This window comes from Apium graveolens, chromosome 6, assembly GCF_009905375.1.
Source record: "Apium graveolens cultivar Ventura chromosome 6, ASM990537v1, whole genome shotgun sequence".
Classification (NCBI taxonomy): domain Eukaryota; kingdom Viridiplantae; phylum Streptophyta; class Magnoliopsida; order Apiales; family Apiaceae; genus Apium; species Apium graveolens.
The window spans coordinates 18,851,428-18,867,517 of record NC_133652.1 but is presented as its reverse complement, the minus strand read 5'-3'; the positions used below and the strand labels follow the sequence as shown (position 1 = coordinate 18,867,517).

At 38.1% G+C, this 16,090-nt stretch overlaps 1 protein-coding gene across 1 annotated transcript; it reads left to right on the top strand.

Moving 5' to 3' along the window:
• Positions 1-4,040: 4,040 nt before the first annotated feature.
• Positions 4,041-4,397, top strand: LOC141664710 (uncharacterized). Its single transcript, XM_074470664.1, has one exon. It carries the CDS (start codon positions 4,041-4,043, stop codon positions 4,395-4,397), a length of 357 nt encoding a protein of 118 aa, XP_074326765.1.
• The last annotated feature ends 11,693 nt before the right edge of the window (positions 4,398-16,090 follow it).

Sequence of the window (16,090 nt, the reverse complement as noted above, 5' to 3'; positions counted from 1 at the left end):
GGAAAATTCTGGAATTGGGCTTAAGAATTAAGGCCCAACCTAAATTTTAATGGGCCTGTGGATATGAAAAGCCCTGTAAGGGTCCATGACTGAAAATTCATAAACCCAAATCTTTTGGGCCTAAGAAATATATCAAGCCCAGATAAGGGCCCAAATATTCAAATCAAAGCCCTGCACCAGGGTCCAAAATCTGGAAGAAAATATGTATGAGTATTATCTTCAAAAACCAGGAAAAACAAGGGGCCCAAATGAAAAGCCTGTAAAAAAAATAGGCCCAAGGAAGCCCAAATGTTTGAAAGGCCCGGCAAAAAGGCCCAAGTTAGAAAATATAAACCAGATCTTATTGGGCCTTGGAATATAAAAAGCCCAGCATGGTCCAAATTAGAAGAAAGCCCATTAAAAGAAGCCCAGTAAGGAATTGGCCCAAAAGAAAAGCCTAGAAAAAAATGGGCCAAAAAACGTATAAAAATCCTGATCCTATTCGATCAGAATTCTTATTGAATTTTTAGTCAAATGGATGAGGTCGAAAATGCCTTCGACCGGGGCTAAAAAAGGGGGATAAATCGACCAGAATCTGACCCAATTCGACCAAAATTTCTAATTGATTTTTGGTCGAAATGTTTGAGGTCGAAAGAGCTTTGACTAGGACTAAAAAAGAGGGTTTAATTCGGTCAAAAAAATGGATCCTGACCGAAAGGGTTAAAATCCTAGTCCAAGGGGTCAGAATCCTGATCCAAGAGGTCCTAATCTAAATTGTGATTCCTGGTCCAAATGGTCAGAATCCTAGTCCAAGGGGTAAGAATCCTGATCTAAATTGTGAATCCTAGTCCAAGGAGTCAGAATCCTGATCTAAATTGTGAATCCTGGTCCAAGGGGTCAGAATCCTAGTCCAAGGGGTCAGAATCCTGATCCAAGAGGTCAGGATTCCTGATCTAATTTGTGAATCGTTCAGCCAAGGGTCAGAATCCTGATCCAAGGGGTCAAGATTCCTGATCTAAATTGACAATCGTTCGACCAAGGATCAGAATCCTGATCCAAGGGGTCAGGATTCGCGATCTAAATTGTGAATCGTTCGGCCTGGGGTTAGAATCCTGATCCAAAGGGTCAGGATCCTGATCGAATCATCATAACCGAAAGTAGCTTCGACCAGACACTATGGGACCATAATTCGATCAGGATCCTGACCGAATGGATTCCTGGTCGAATTTTTTTAAAAAAAGAGAAAAGATAAAGAAAAAACCGGAATTAAGGAAAAATCCCAGAATTAAGGGAAATTTCCAGAAAATTAAGGAAAAAATCCCAGAAATAAGGGAAAATTCCTGGAAATTAAGGAAAAATCCCAGAATTAAGGGAAAATTCCGGAAAATTAAGGTAAAATCCCAGAATTAACGGATAATTCCGAAAAATTAAGGGAAAATTCCTGGAAATTAAGGAAAAACCCCAGGATAAAGGGAAAATTCCAGAAAATTAAGGAAAAATCCCAGAATTAAGGGAAAATTCCTGGAAATTAAGGAAAAATCCCAGAATTAAGGGACAATTCCAAAACATTAAGAAACAATTCCTGGAAATTAAGGAAAATCCCAGAATTAAGGGAAAATTCCAGAAAATTAAAGAAAAAATCCCAGAATTAAGGGAAAATTCCTGTAAATTAAGGAAAAATCCCAGAATTAAGGGAAAATTCCATAAAATTAAGGAAAAATCCTGGAATTAAGGGACAATTCCAGAAAATTAAGGGAAAATTCCAGAAAATTAAGGAAAAAAAATCCCAGAATTAAGGGAAAATTCCTGGAAATTAAGGAAAAATCCCAAAATTAAGGGAAAATTCCAGAAAATTAAGGAAAAATTCTAGAATTAAGGGACAATTCTAGAAAATTAAGGGAAAAATTATTAGAAATTAAGGAAAATCCCAAAAATAAGGGAAAATTCCATAAAATTAAGGAGAAAATCCCAGAATTAAGGGAAAATTCCTGAAAATTAAGGAAAACCCCAGAATTAAGGGAAAATTTCAGAAAATTAAGGAAAAATCTCAAAATTAAGGGACAATTCCAGAAAATTAAGGGAAAATTCCTGGAAATTAAGGAAAAATCCCATAATTAAGGGAAAATTCCAGAAAATTAAGGAAAAATCCCAGAATTAAGGGAAAATTCCTGTAAATTAATGAAAAATCCCAGAATTAAGGTAAAATTCTTGGAAATTAGCAAAAAATCCCAGAATTAAGGGAAAATTCCGGATAATTAAAGGAAAAATCCCAGAATTAAGGGAAAATTCTAAAAAAATAGGAAAAAATCCCAGAATTAAAGGAAAATTCCTGGAAATTAAGGAAAAATCCCAGAATTATGGGAAAATTCCTAGAAATTAAGGAAAATCCCATAATTCAGGGAAAATTCCTGGAAATTAAGATAATTCCTAAATAATAGGGATGAAAGCAAATCGTTGTAAATGTGTAGGTCGCTCCACACTTTGCGCAAAAACGATGCCCTGTAAGGGAATGAATGAACTTAACTTTTGCGAAACCTAGTCAGTGTTTCCCAAAAGTTGGGGGGCAAATGATAGGGAAGAAAATAAGGTCTGGGTACATAGTTAATATTGCATTAATTACACATGATTTGGGATACAAGGCCCAATAAGAAGATGTATGACATTCAGACCAAAAAGGTTAACACATTGATCAGGCCTGATGGACTAGATCAGGCCTGATGGACCAGATCAGGCCTGATGGAACAAAGAAGGCCCAAAAACCCTGAATATTAATTAATTTCGTAATTAATTAATAAGGGATAAGTCAGCTGATAAGATTAACCTCCAAGGAACCTAGTGGGATAAGGAATCAGCTTTCTACCTCTTAGGACTCCAAAGTCCATTCTAATTCTGAGACTTGCCCACCAAGTCTCCTAACCCAAGTCCAATTCAAGGACTCCCAACATCTATATAAGGGGTCTCACCCCACAAATCAGAACTACGTTTTTTGACTTGATCCTTGGCAATCAGCAAGGTACGTAGGCATCTTGTTAAGGCAGATTGAGTCACGAAACACAAGAGCAGTCAAATCGAGCCTCGAAGCTCACGTTTCTTAGTAATAGATACAACAATTATATACCTTAGTTTTTAATCCATAACATATACTCTGTGCAGAAGGGTTGAGTCCTATCATTCGCAGACATGAAGAGGTTGGATTAATTCATGGGGTGTTAATTGCAAGAGGTGCACCTAGTATTTCGCACCTACTTTTTGCAGACGACTGTTACATGTTCTTCAAGGCGGATGAGGTGGAAGCAAGAACTGTGAAAGTAGTGCTGAAATGGTATGAAAAATTATCTGGGCAAGCGATTAACTTCAACAAATCATGCATCAGCTTTAGTCTAAATACAAAGGCCCATGAACGGAATGCAATCTGTCAGACGCTTCAAGTAAGAGAAGTATGCAAACCAGGTAAAAACTTGGGCATAACAATGAATGTGGGGAAAAAGAAGGTGGCGGTGTTTCAGTTCTTAACAGATAAAATAAAATGTCAGCTTCAGAATTGGAGCAATAGGACACTTTCAAAGGCTGGTAAATGTACGCTTCTCAAGACAGCTACACAATGTGTGCCAAACTTCTGGATGAACCTGTTCTTGATTCCGAATGAAATCTGTGAAAGTATTGAAGACCTGCTCAATGGATTTTGGTGGGGGTATGGGCAAAACAATAGAGGAATCAGGTGGAAATCCTGGGACAAGATGTACAAGCCAAAGGGAGCTGGTGGGTTGGGTTTCAAAGAACTGAAAAAATTTAGTATCTCCATTCTTGCGAAACAAGGATGACGATTAATAAACAATGAAAATCCTTTAGTCACAAGATGCATGAAGGCTAAGTATTTTCCATAAGGAGACTTTCTTATAACAAAATTGGAAGCGAACCCTAGTTATATGTGGCGCAGTATCTTAGTTGCACAAGAGGTGGTGAAACGAGGCTGTAGAAAGAGAATTGGAGATGGTAAATAAACTGAGATATGGAAGGTTCCATGGCTTCCATGTGGGGAAAATGGTTTTATGACTACGGAAATGCCAGTACAGTTAGAAGGAAGCAAAGTAGATAGCTTGATACAGCTTGAACGAAAGAAATGGGATGATGAGATACTTTTGGATATTTGTAATGAGAGAGATAGAAAACTTATCAAAAAGATTCCGTTACTGGCACAGGAGGGTGAGGATGCATGGTACTGGTTACCGGATGAGGAAGGGTACTTTACAGTGAGAAGCTGCTATAGATTACTTCAAGGGGAAATAGAGAATTCACATGCTCAGTTCTGGAACAAGTTGTGGGGTTTAAAACTTCCCGGCAAGATCACTCATTTCCTATGGAGAGTGTGCTCCGCGTGTATGCCTACAGATGTACATTTGGCTGCGAAATGGGTGTAAATAGATAGGATATGTCAGTGGTGTCGAGTATATGAGGAAACATATATATACATGCTTTGTTTGAATGCCAAATAGCTGCTGAAATGTGGAGGGAAGCTGGTTTACAAGATAGTATCAGCATTTTGCCTTCAGATAATGTGTTTGATATTCTTTGTAGAGTGTTTGCAATATGTAATAGAGAACAATGCACCTTAATTACATTAATGTGTTGGAGCATATGGAACAGAAGAAATAGGTGGGTTTGGGAGAAGATAAATTAGTCAGTGTTTGGTGTTAAAGCAGTTGCCCTAGATATGCACACTAAATGGAGGAAGGCCCATGATCAACAACTGAGTTCAGGTAAGAATACAAGGACAACACTGGTAATTCGGAAGTGGGAGAAACCTCTGGATTCCTGGGTAAAAAATAACATAGATGCTGCATTGTTTGAGGATATCGACTGTATAGGATTGGGAAATGTTGTTCGAGGATCAAATGGACAATTCCTCATGGAAATGAGTAGCAGGCAGGATGTATTAATTCATCCAAGAGAAGCTGAAGCTATGTGTTTGAAAGAATCTCTAATATGGCTCAAGGACAAGGGGTTCCAGAAATGTGTGTTCGGAACTGCCTCACAAGTCCTTGCTCGTGCGTGTAAAGGAGTTAGGGGAAGGTCATTGTTTCATACAATTGTTAGAGATTGTATGGATTTATTTCAACACTTTCAGGAAGTGTTAGTATTTTTTACTCATAGATCTACGAATAGAGCTGTCGGGCAAAAGTGGCTCATTCTATGTCAGATATTCAGGAATGGCATGAAAATGCTCCTGACTTTATTCATCATGTAATTTGTTCTGAAGCGTTATAATATATGCAAGTACGATTATCGTCAAAAAAATATCAAAGATAAATGTGATCATCTTGAACTTCAAAATGCAATAAATTGCGCATTTGTGGAAAAATGTATTAATCTTAGAGCAGCAAATGAGCAGAGCCGTTCGTGAACAAAACTCGGGATCGGCTCGTTTAAAAGAACTCGGCTCGACTCGTTTTCTTAAATGAGCCATTCGCGAACAAAAAACAAGCTCGGATAATTAAACGATTCGAGTTTTTGGTATGTTCGGCTCGGACTCGGCTCGTTTAGCTCGAACTCGGCTCGAACTCGGTAACTCGGCTCGGCTCGGATAAATTTTTTATATACAACATATAATAAATATTTAATAATCACTTGTATAAAGATTTTAAATTTTTTAATTAAAATTTATTACCAATTTTAAAGTAAAATGATTAAATTAATAAAATTTTAATACATATTTTAACAATAAATAATTTAATTAATTTCATACATAACACTAGAGTTTGATTACTTTTCTTTAACAAACAATTTCTAATTAAAATTAAGCCTAAATTTTAGGTCACACTTTTATTAGAGGAGTTTAAGATAAAATCGACCAAAATTACAAATTCGAATAAATAAAAATAGTGAGTTTTTAAAATAAATTATAACATTGTAATATTAAAAAAACATAAAATATTTTTTAATAAAATATTTTTCAACCACTTAAAGGGGCTTGTTTCCTTTATTTTATAGTTCTTTTCTAATCTAAACCAATTTAACTGAAATATCAAAAATTACTAAATTTTTGACAATCGACATCAACAATTTAAAAGTAATGTACAATTAATAAAGTTATCAATGTTTCAATAATTTAAAATAAAAATAATTTTGTTCTTAAAACTCGACTTGTGAAATAAATTGATAAAATTATATGAATTAAGAAACAAGTGTAGAATGTGAATGTGCGTACAGTAGAACCTCGATAAATGAATGTTCGATAAATGAATAACCTCGTCTAATAAATAAATTTCTTCGATCCCAACTTGGTCCAATGGGCTTAACGAATAATTTCGCTTAATGCATTAACGAATAAATACAAATGAAGTCTTTATATACCCTATGTAAATATAAATGAATAATCATTATATTTCAAATAATATATTTTTATTTATATAATATATCATGAATACATTTCATTCAATGACTAATTTTCAAACACATTAATAAGTCATATTTTTTCGAAAAATGCCTCCAAAGTTGATTGTTTCTTTCCTCCCCCAAAATGTATCTGATCCTTGATTTTGTGTAAAGCATGCACCACTTCTGGAATATTTTGATCATGTTGCAGCAGGTAGTTTTTTATAGTGACAATAGCTTGAAAAACTTCTCTTGAGGATACTTGTGGTATAGTGATGCTATCATCGGGTTCGGGATCATTTGCCTCATCATTTAGTACAACTTCAATGATTTCTTCGTCCGTAGGAGAATCCATAACCGCATTATTCTCTTTAGGATAGTTCAGAATATGTTCAACATTCATCACATTTCTATAGTTAAATTCAGAAAGGAGTTTAGTTAAATCTTGGATCTCTTGTTCTAGCTGACCATCTTCTACTTCAGGATAAAAGAATGTCTATAGAAGATGTCTGGTACCATCTTCTAGAATTCTAAAAATATGAATGTAATTAAAGTTTGCATAAAAGTTATAACTACCAGGTACATTTGAACTTAATATATACAAAATGATATAATTACAAAAAAAAAGTCTAAAAATATCATCTAAATGAATTATTATTCATTTATCGATAAATAAATATTATATTCATTAATCGATAAATAAATAATCTCGCCAAATGAATATTTTTTTTTCATCCCAAAGGTATTCATTTATCGACGTTCTACTGTATATAATTGTAAGATGAAATTAACATTTGATCTCCATATAATTTATAAAATTATAAATGATATCTTACACTTAGTCGATTAAAAAATATACGTGGACTATTAGTTGTCACAATATTGAATCAGATCACTGTATATTTATATTGTTAGTCCCTTAACAATGACACAAGAATTACAGAAGGGGGGGTTGAATGGAATTCTTGAACCTTTTTCTTGAATAAAAATGTTCTACTCGAATATATATATATATATATATATATATATATATATATATATATATATATATATATATATATATAAGTGTGTTTTGACTAGCACAATGCGGAATAAATACTTGAGTGAATCAAAAACACGAGTAATTAAAAACAAAAGCTTTTAAAAACTTTCTGGTGTATTGAATGTTTCCACCAGAGATATATATATATATATAATATATCGAAAGAACTCTGTGTGCTTAGAAGCTCACAGCTGCTTACAAATGTATGAACAACTAAGAAAACAGAGAAATGTTAGAATGCAGCTTACAAAGATTTCTCTCTCAGTTTCTTTTCTTAGTTTGCTTCTCTTTCTCTTAGTTGTTTCTATTTGGTACTTCTTGATTTATATAACATCAAGATTACACAGTAATGAGACAAAATGAAGTAAAACAAGACGAAGTAAGACAACATTCATTAAGTCTGTTACAGTGCTGCTTCATTGCTCTGTTCCAGTGTAAGTCAACGTCTTCACTTTAATACCGGAAATGGCAATGGGCTCCCACATCTCTGTTGCATACATTTGGCGCATATGACTGTAATGTCACTGTCGACTGATATTTGAATCCTTTATCCGTTGAGTACAGGATTACCCGTCGACAGCTTTTTGATTATCCATTGACAGCTACGTTGGTCATATGTTGATAGCTCTTCAGTCCTCCGTCGAAGCTCTGTTAATCATCCGTTGATAGCTTATTTGGCACTAAACTTTATTTAACTTATGCGGAATTATAAGACATCATTTATGTACAATTAATCAACCTATTCTGCATATCTAGTTAAAGTCAACATGACTTGTAAGCTACTATAGAATCTAAACAGAGTTGTATGCAGAAATGTGTTACAAGACTTATAATTACATAAGCTACTCACTCGATGGATAATTAAAAACATTATCTGTCGGGACTATATGAAGTTATCCGTCGGGACTAGTTTCCATATCCGTCGAGTGCTACATTATTTACTAAACAAAATTAATTAAGGTGTTTTGTTGAACAAATCATCAAGTCCACAACATATCCACAACATATATCATGTTCATCATACTACTATGGTTTTAGATGTTATTCCATTTAGTAGACCATAAATGCGTACAGTACAATTAACCATACACCAAGTGACCAACCAATGCAATTTTTCAAGATGTTGGTAACAGGTCATATCGAATAAATCAAGTATACGGTACATTAAAATCTGATTAAAAATTTTACTTTCTTTATTACATTGATAATTTTTTAAAAATTAGAACGAGAAAAAATATTTACAATACTTTACATTGATTATTTTTTATTTATTCAATCAGAAGTTGACATAATCTGGTCAAATTTGAATATCTCACATCTGACTACAACTCTTAAGTACAGATTTAAATTAAATATCTTTTTTTTCGAAACTATTGGAGTTAGGAGCAACTATAATTATAGTTAATAGCTAAATTGATCAAATGTCTTCCAAAAAAAAGTAAATTACCTACAATTATAAAATTATTACAATATATGATAAATGGCATGAACCATTATAGTTATACAGTATCTGCCATCAAGATTATGTGAGATTGAAGATGAAGGCAGGAATGTAGACCAGGGAATCTGCCATCAAGATTAAGATTATGTGAGATTGAAGATTGTTGACGGAGGAATTTGGGAACAACAAAACTTGAGGTTAGTGGTCGGAAACAAGATCTGTGATGACAGTTCTTCGTCGGAAACGTGAACAGTAACCGGTGGATCCGATGAACAGTATTCGTCGGAAAAGATGAACAGTATTTGGTGATGGTGATTATTGGGGGCTGAGATTGCTTAGGGTTAGTGGTGGCTTCTTTGCGCCCTCGTTTCTGACCCCTTACAATTTGCCTACGTACCCCTATTTATAGGGGATCAAGCCAACTTAGTTCTTGGGGAACAAGAAACCTAACGGGCTTAGATTTCTTGTCCTGAGGCCCAATTGGAAACCCACTGGAAACCGTATTCTACTAGCTTTAGGAATGTCTGCCGATGAGGCCCAACCACAAAGGCCCAAGGCTCGTCCGCGGCTTCGAGACTTCACGGATAAGGCATCTCCCTGGCCAAGGATAACCCTCCACTACCAGCTGTTTCTCTAGTCCACGGATGCAGGTATAACCGTGGTTCACCCCAAATGTTGGACGTATTCTTGTCCCCCGATAAGGAGCCCCTACCAGATTACAGAACAAGTGATCCCAAGCTTTTGGGTGTAAAGTGCAGGATACTCCGAAGTCTCCCAACGAGGACACCCGTTGACTACAGAGACAGAGCTCCCAAAGCACACACCAGATTTTACCCCACATCCCCAATGAGGACACCCATTGACTACAGGAGGAGGCCTTCAGTCCAGGCATACCCCTGGAGGTCTTTGACCACGGACACCACCTTCCCTGTAGATGTGCTACAGGGAGGAGTTCTTCAATAGAGTACCTGCATCAAATAGGTTAGTAATAACATTCTCCATCTTCCTTGAATCTTCCAAAGAGTTCGTCCAAGTAGCATATCAAAGATGCATTTCTGTGCCAAGTGGAAGTTAAGGCGCGCCCAAACATTCCCGCATGTTGGCGCCGCCCTATGTCATTAACCTTTAATCTCTTCCTTTGTCATTCTACATCATAGGGCGCGCCTTAAGTTATGCACCGTTAGGGCTTGCCCTAACTTTATCCAAGTAAAGCCAAGGTATGAGTCTGTCAAAGTAATCATGTCTGAGTAATCCGTCCAAAAGGTCTTTTTTACTTAGGGCGTGCCCTAAGGCTCACTATGGGACAGAACTCAATCAAGGAATTCCTCAACCCCTCTTCAGTAGTTGGGCGTGCCTCCTCACTATGTTTGAGGGTGCGCCTTTTAGGCACGGTAATCACAACTGTCAATCAATCATCTATTCAATCAATGGGGCGCGTTCTTAGGGCGCGCCTTCATTTTTTATGGAAAGTCAATCTCATCTTTTCCTAGATTTTAGGCGTTTCTCCTTCGATTTTGCCTATTTTATCAATCTTAATCTGAATATTGTTTATACCAATTTTTGGGCATAACAACTACCCCCCAAATTCCATATGTCATTGAAAATGGGATTGGAATTTCTATTTATCTCTAACAAAATCTGTATAAACAATTTTCTAGTACTACTTACTGGGGCGCGCCCTAAATAGGGCTTGATCTGTTTCTACTTTCGCGCATCCCAAATTTCAAAATGCTGTCAAACTTATGAGGCGCGCCTTCAAGAGGGCGTGTCCTAATATTTAAAATGATTCAAAACGGTTTTCCTTATTCTTCGGGAATCGTGATTGACATGACAGATTTGACAGCTGTCCTCTTTACCTATAAATACAAGTCACCGTCAGTCATTTTCATTTTTACTTTTACTCTTCCCTTTCTTTTTATTTTCTCTTTCCTCACCAAAAACTTCAACTCCAGCGGCGAACCTTTGCTCAGAGCCAGCCTTCTCTGTTACCACTCTCCCGATCTTTTCCAGTCAACTTCTTATCCATTCGAAAAGGTATGTAAAACTTCTTTCTTTTCTGAATTTCATCACATAAATCACATTGCATGCCACTTTGTCTCTTCAACTTCCTTAACTGCTCTTGATGATATACATAAAATGGTGTATGTATCTGTGTATATATATGTGTAATTTCGAATTTTTACTGTTTTAGATCCAAAATCGTTGGGTTTAACTTTTAAATTTGTGTTTTTGAGAATTTTAATCGCTAGTGCCCTTATGCCTTAAAAACCATTACTTACGATCTGCACATGACCATCTGTGCCTTTAAAATCCGCCAACAATTTAGGACGCACCTTATCTTTAGCCTCATAATCTGTACATGACCATAATAGGGCGCGCTTGTTTGTAGTAAAACACATCCTTATGAATAGACTAGGATTTTCCTTATGGCACGCCTTCTCATGAGAAGGCTTGTCTTAGAAGGAAGTTGACATAGATCATAAGAAATATTCTTCTCTTAAACCTCGCCCTATCTTTCCTATTTTCTCTATACTTTCGTATCTTGTTCTTTCATATCGGGCGCGCCCTCAAAATTTCTTTTGGTTTTCTTGACAGCTGGAAGACGAGGGCGCATCCTTTCCTTTTCACCCTTTCAAGATTTTCCTTACAAATTTGGGAATCTATTCGCCTCCAAACACTTACTTCGATCCTCAGCCCCCCAAACTCTCACCATACTCCTGAATTTCTGAACCGGGTGGCGCGCATTCTTCAAGATTCCAAAAAGGGTATCTTGATGGTAGACTCCTCAGACAGTTCTTCTTCGGACAACATTCCTTTATCTCATAGACATGGGAAGCAGAACTGGTCTAAAAGGATAGATCCCCAGCTCCAGTTAGGACAGAACTGGATGATGATGACTGGTTCGAAAGTTTGAATGCTGATAGGTATAGGGGTGTTGAGAGAGGTGTCAACGTGGCTGCTGGACCTTCTAAAGTATCCTACAGGGTTATTTCCCCAAGCCCATCTCCTCAACAAACACAGGGCGCGCCTACTTCTCCTATTTCTGAGGGCGCGCCTGAAGTAAATGTATCGCCTCGTGATGAAGCAAATTTCTTTGATGGGAATTCTTTCCAGTTCTCCACCTCTCCTGAGCCCTCTCCAATCCCCTTCCAACACTGGGAAGTTTCTGATAGCGAATTAGACTTTGATTGGGATGAATTCGAGCCATGCAATGAAGGGTGAAGAAACGTTTCAGAAAGGAGCATGGGAAGCTTTTCTGCGTGGGCCTGTCCTTATCTTGTTCAGATGAGCAACTGGGATGGCTCATGGAATTTTATGATATGGAGGGCATATGGGTGCGCCCCTTAAGCATGATGCGGCCCCATATATTCAACTATGGGAGGAACTTCAAAATCCCTAGAATGGTGACCAGCCCCAAGCTGGTATCTTTGGGTATAGGCGCGCCCTTACATCCCTACCTTAGGGAAGTGATAAAACTCTATGACGTGGCTCCACTCCAACTTTCTCCCAACAGTTACAAGTTTATTTTGGCTCTGTTCATTCTTTATACGGACTTGGGTTTCCCCCAGCCTTTAATGGCTGAAGTCACTCATTTTTTCAGCTTAAGAAAGTCTGACCATGGGTACTACTACTTGGTCGTAGACAAGCAGCACAACAAGAAGGGTTTTTCCTCTGGAAAGCTTAGCCATGAAAAAGGCTGGAAGGAAAACTTCTTTTACTTGTATGACGTTCCCAGATTAAGGATAAGATTCAACAAGTCCCCAAGTAAGGGCGCGCCCTTTTCTTTCTTTCCTTGCATTATTTCTATGTTGTTTCCTCCTTTTCACATCTTTATACTTTTTCAGACAGACCAGTGGCCAAACCACTTAAGGGCGAGCCCAAAAAACGATCCGAAGCCCTTCTTAGGGTGGCTGCTGACAGGTGGAATTTAAAAACCTTAGTCACCCGGACCAACTTGATGCGAGTAGGAATCCTTTCTGACCAAGTAGGAACGAAGTGTAAATATGTAAAATTTAGGAAAGGTGTTCCCGTTTCTCGCGTCGTTGACCCAAATAGCGAAGAAGAGCTTGAAGAAGAAGAAGAAGAAGAAGAAACAGAAGACATCTCCTTTCAACAAGATCCTCCAGGTTCAACAATTACAGACTCTAGAGGCGCGCCCTTCTATAATTGGTGCGTCCTAGTAGTTTTTTTTTGAGCTTTTGTACTTGCATACTAGATATGAATCCTCGTTAATGTAGTCAATCTTTCTGCCCCTTAGGGCGTGCCCTTTCACTCTAGGCGTAACACGTTATGCATGTTTATCAATGGTATCTTTATCAATTGACTTCATCTATTATTCTGTTCAGCATATTTAATTGTCACGTTCAATTAACATGTTCTATATTTTATGCAGAAATGGCTCCTCCAAGAATTCCCAAATCTTTTGGGGGGCGCCCTGGTGACAAATCCAAGCCTAAGCCGAAGAAAGATGCTCCTGCAGCACAGGCATCCGTTCCTACTCCAACTCCTATTCCTCAAACAACTCCTGTCTTAAGAATGCTCGTGACCGATCTTACGGATAAACAAGGCGCGCCTAAGAGGCATAGGACAGAGGGCGCGCCATCTAGTTCATCTGCTGCCTTGAACGCTCTTGGCCACATGGGTTTTCTTCACATTTCAGATGAAGAAGTCGAATAGTGGCAAGCCATGGACTTGGGAGATGTTGCTCGTGCCTCTATAAAGGCATCTTGCCAGTTGTTCATCCATTCCACCCGAGTGGTGGACAAGCTTCTCGAAGAGGGGGAGCACCTAGAGAGGTTGCAGGGTGATAACAACATTCTGAGGAACACCCTCAAGGACAAGGACTTTTTGCATGCTAAGGATATCAAGGCCAGGGACTCTGAAATCTCTTTTCTAAAGGATGATGTGGCCAATCTTACTTCTCAGCTAGAGATTGCCAACAAAAAGGCTACCTCTCTCCATACTGAGCTTGGTGCAACCAACTTGAGGATTGAGTATCTGGAGGAGCAGCAAAAAATGGGTTGGCCTGATGAGAAGAGGGAAATGACTGATGAAGCATTTGACAATGGTTTCCACTTCTACAGGGTTGGTTTTGTGGCCAATGACCCTGATTATACTTTTGAGAAGTTTGGGGAAGAGACCGTTGCTGAGATGGTGGAATTTAAGAAGGAGCATGCTGCTGAAATCAAGGCAAGGAGGATAGAGCTTGGGTTGGATGAGGAGGAAGGTGAGGGCGCGCCACAAGAGGAAATCCCCAAGGATGTGCCTGAAGTTGATCCCACTATTCCTCTTCAAACCATTCCTCCAATAGATCAGTCTTAAGACGCGCCTTGATTTATGTCTTTCCTTTATTTGTACTTCAGTTTCAAATACTTCTGAGGAGCCAGCCCTCTTTTGATGTTGTGCAAAGTTGTACGACTTAGTTTTCTGCTACTTTTTTACTTTGCATCATGACATTTCGTATGACTCAATATGATTTTATCTTTCTCAGCATACATAAAAATTCGTTAAGGCACTCTGACCTTCTCTTGGTTACTTATGAGACTCATACTTTTATGATGGCGCGCCCTCATATCACTATAAATTTTGTCAGTTCATTATGACTTATGTTGCTACAGGGCGCGCCCTTTGATATCGGAACTTATTTATTTTAGCACATTTGTGGGTGTTTTTATTTTTACGTGATCTCGAAGTTGTTACCGTATCATTAAGATCTAACGTCCCTTTTATCGTAGCGTTTAGATATGAGGGTGCGCCTTATTTCTCGAAGTTGCAAATAACACGTACTTTTTTCTTATCAGTAATGCCTTTGCGATATTTTACTTAAGTATCAGTCCAAGGGCGCGCCTTAATTTGGGGAGCTTTTGCCTTAGCTTTTTTTGTTGGCCATGTTATTCCTTTCATTCTTGTATACTATGTTTATCTTAATTATGAAGCAGAAGTTATTAGATAGGGCGCGCTTCAACATAGGGCGCGCCTCTGATGTTTTTCAAATGAAAAATTTCATGTCAAGCAAATAAAGCAATTTGAAGTAACTTTTCCCTTTTATTGATAATGCGCTCTAGTGTATAAATTACACCAGTCCCATGGCTACTATGCTCTATGGGGAAATTATTTGAAAATTTTTCTTCCTTCTGCTAGTTCCAAGGTTCGCAGTTACATGTACTACCCCCCTAGGCTAGGAGGAATTTATTTGCTACTAGCCTATTACATAAGAATCAAATAAGAAAATCAGGGGGACACAACCACACCCTACTGATAATACTTCCGTAAATGTTCCGCATTCCACGCTCGAGGAATAAGTTTACCATCCAGATCTTCTAAGCGATAGGTTCCCTTCCAGAGTATAGCTTTAACCTTGTACGGTCCTTCCCAATTAGCTCCAAGCACCCCGTGCTGAGCTATCTTAGTGTTAGGCATAACCTTTCGCAACACAAGATCTCCAACCTTGAATGGTACGGATTTTACCTTTTTATTGAAATACCTTGTGATTCTCTGCTGATATGCAACAAGCTTTAATTGAGAGTTTGTTCGGGCTTCGTCTAACAGATCCAAGTGAAGCCTCTGGTTAACTTTTGTATCTTCCTCAACAAATACGTCTCTCCGGAGGGATCCAACTCCTACCTCCACCGGAACCATGGCCTCATACCCATAAGTCAGCAGAAAGGGAGTTTCTCCTGTGGTCGATCTAGGGGTCTTATTGTAAGACCAAAGGACCATGGGCATCTCCTCTGGCCAATCTCCTTTTTTCTCTTCTAACTTTGCCTTCAAGGTATGTTTTATGATTTTGTTTATGGCTTCCGTCTGACCATTACTCTGCGGATGATAAACCGCGGCGAAGTCCTTTTTAATTTTTAAGTCCTCACAAAGCTTCCTTAACTCTTTACTATCAAACTGCTTCTCATTATCTGAGATGAGTTTGTAGGGGATACCGAACCTACATACTATGGAATTGAACATAAAATCTCTTATCTTCTTTATCGTGATCGTGGCTAATGGCATAGCCTCTGCCCATTTGGAAAAGTAGTCCACAGCCACCACAACATATTTCACACCCCCTTTTACTTTGGGCAGCTCTCCAATGAGATCAATTCCCCACATGGCAAAAGGCCAGGGGCTCGCCAATGAGGTAATGGTGGATGCCGGGGCGTTGGAATAGTTGGCGAATCGCTGGCAATGATCACAAACCCGGACAAAATTGAAAGCATCTTCTTTCATAATCGGCCAGTAGTATCCTTGTCTGAGTACTTTTAATG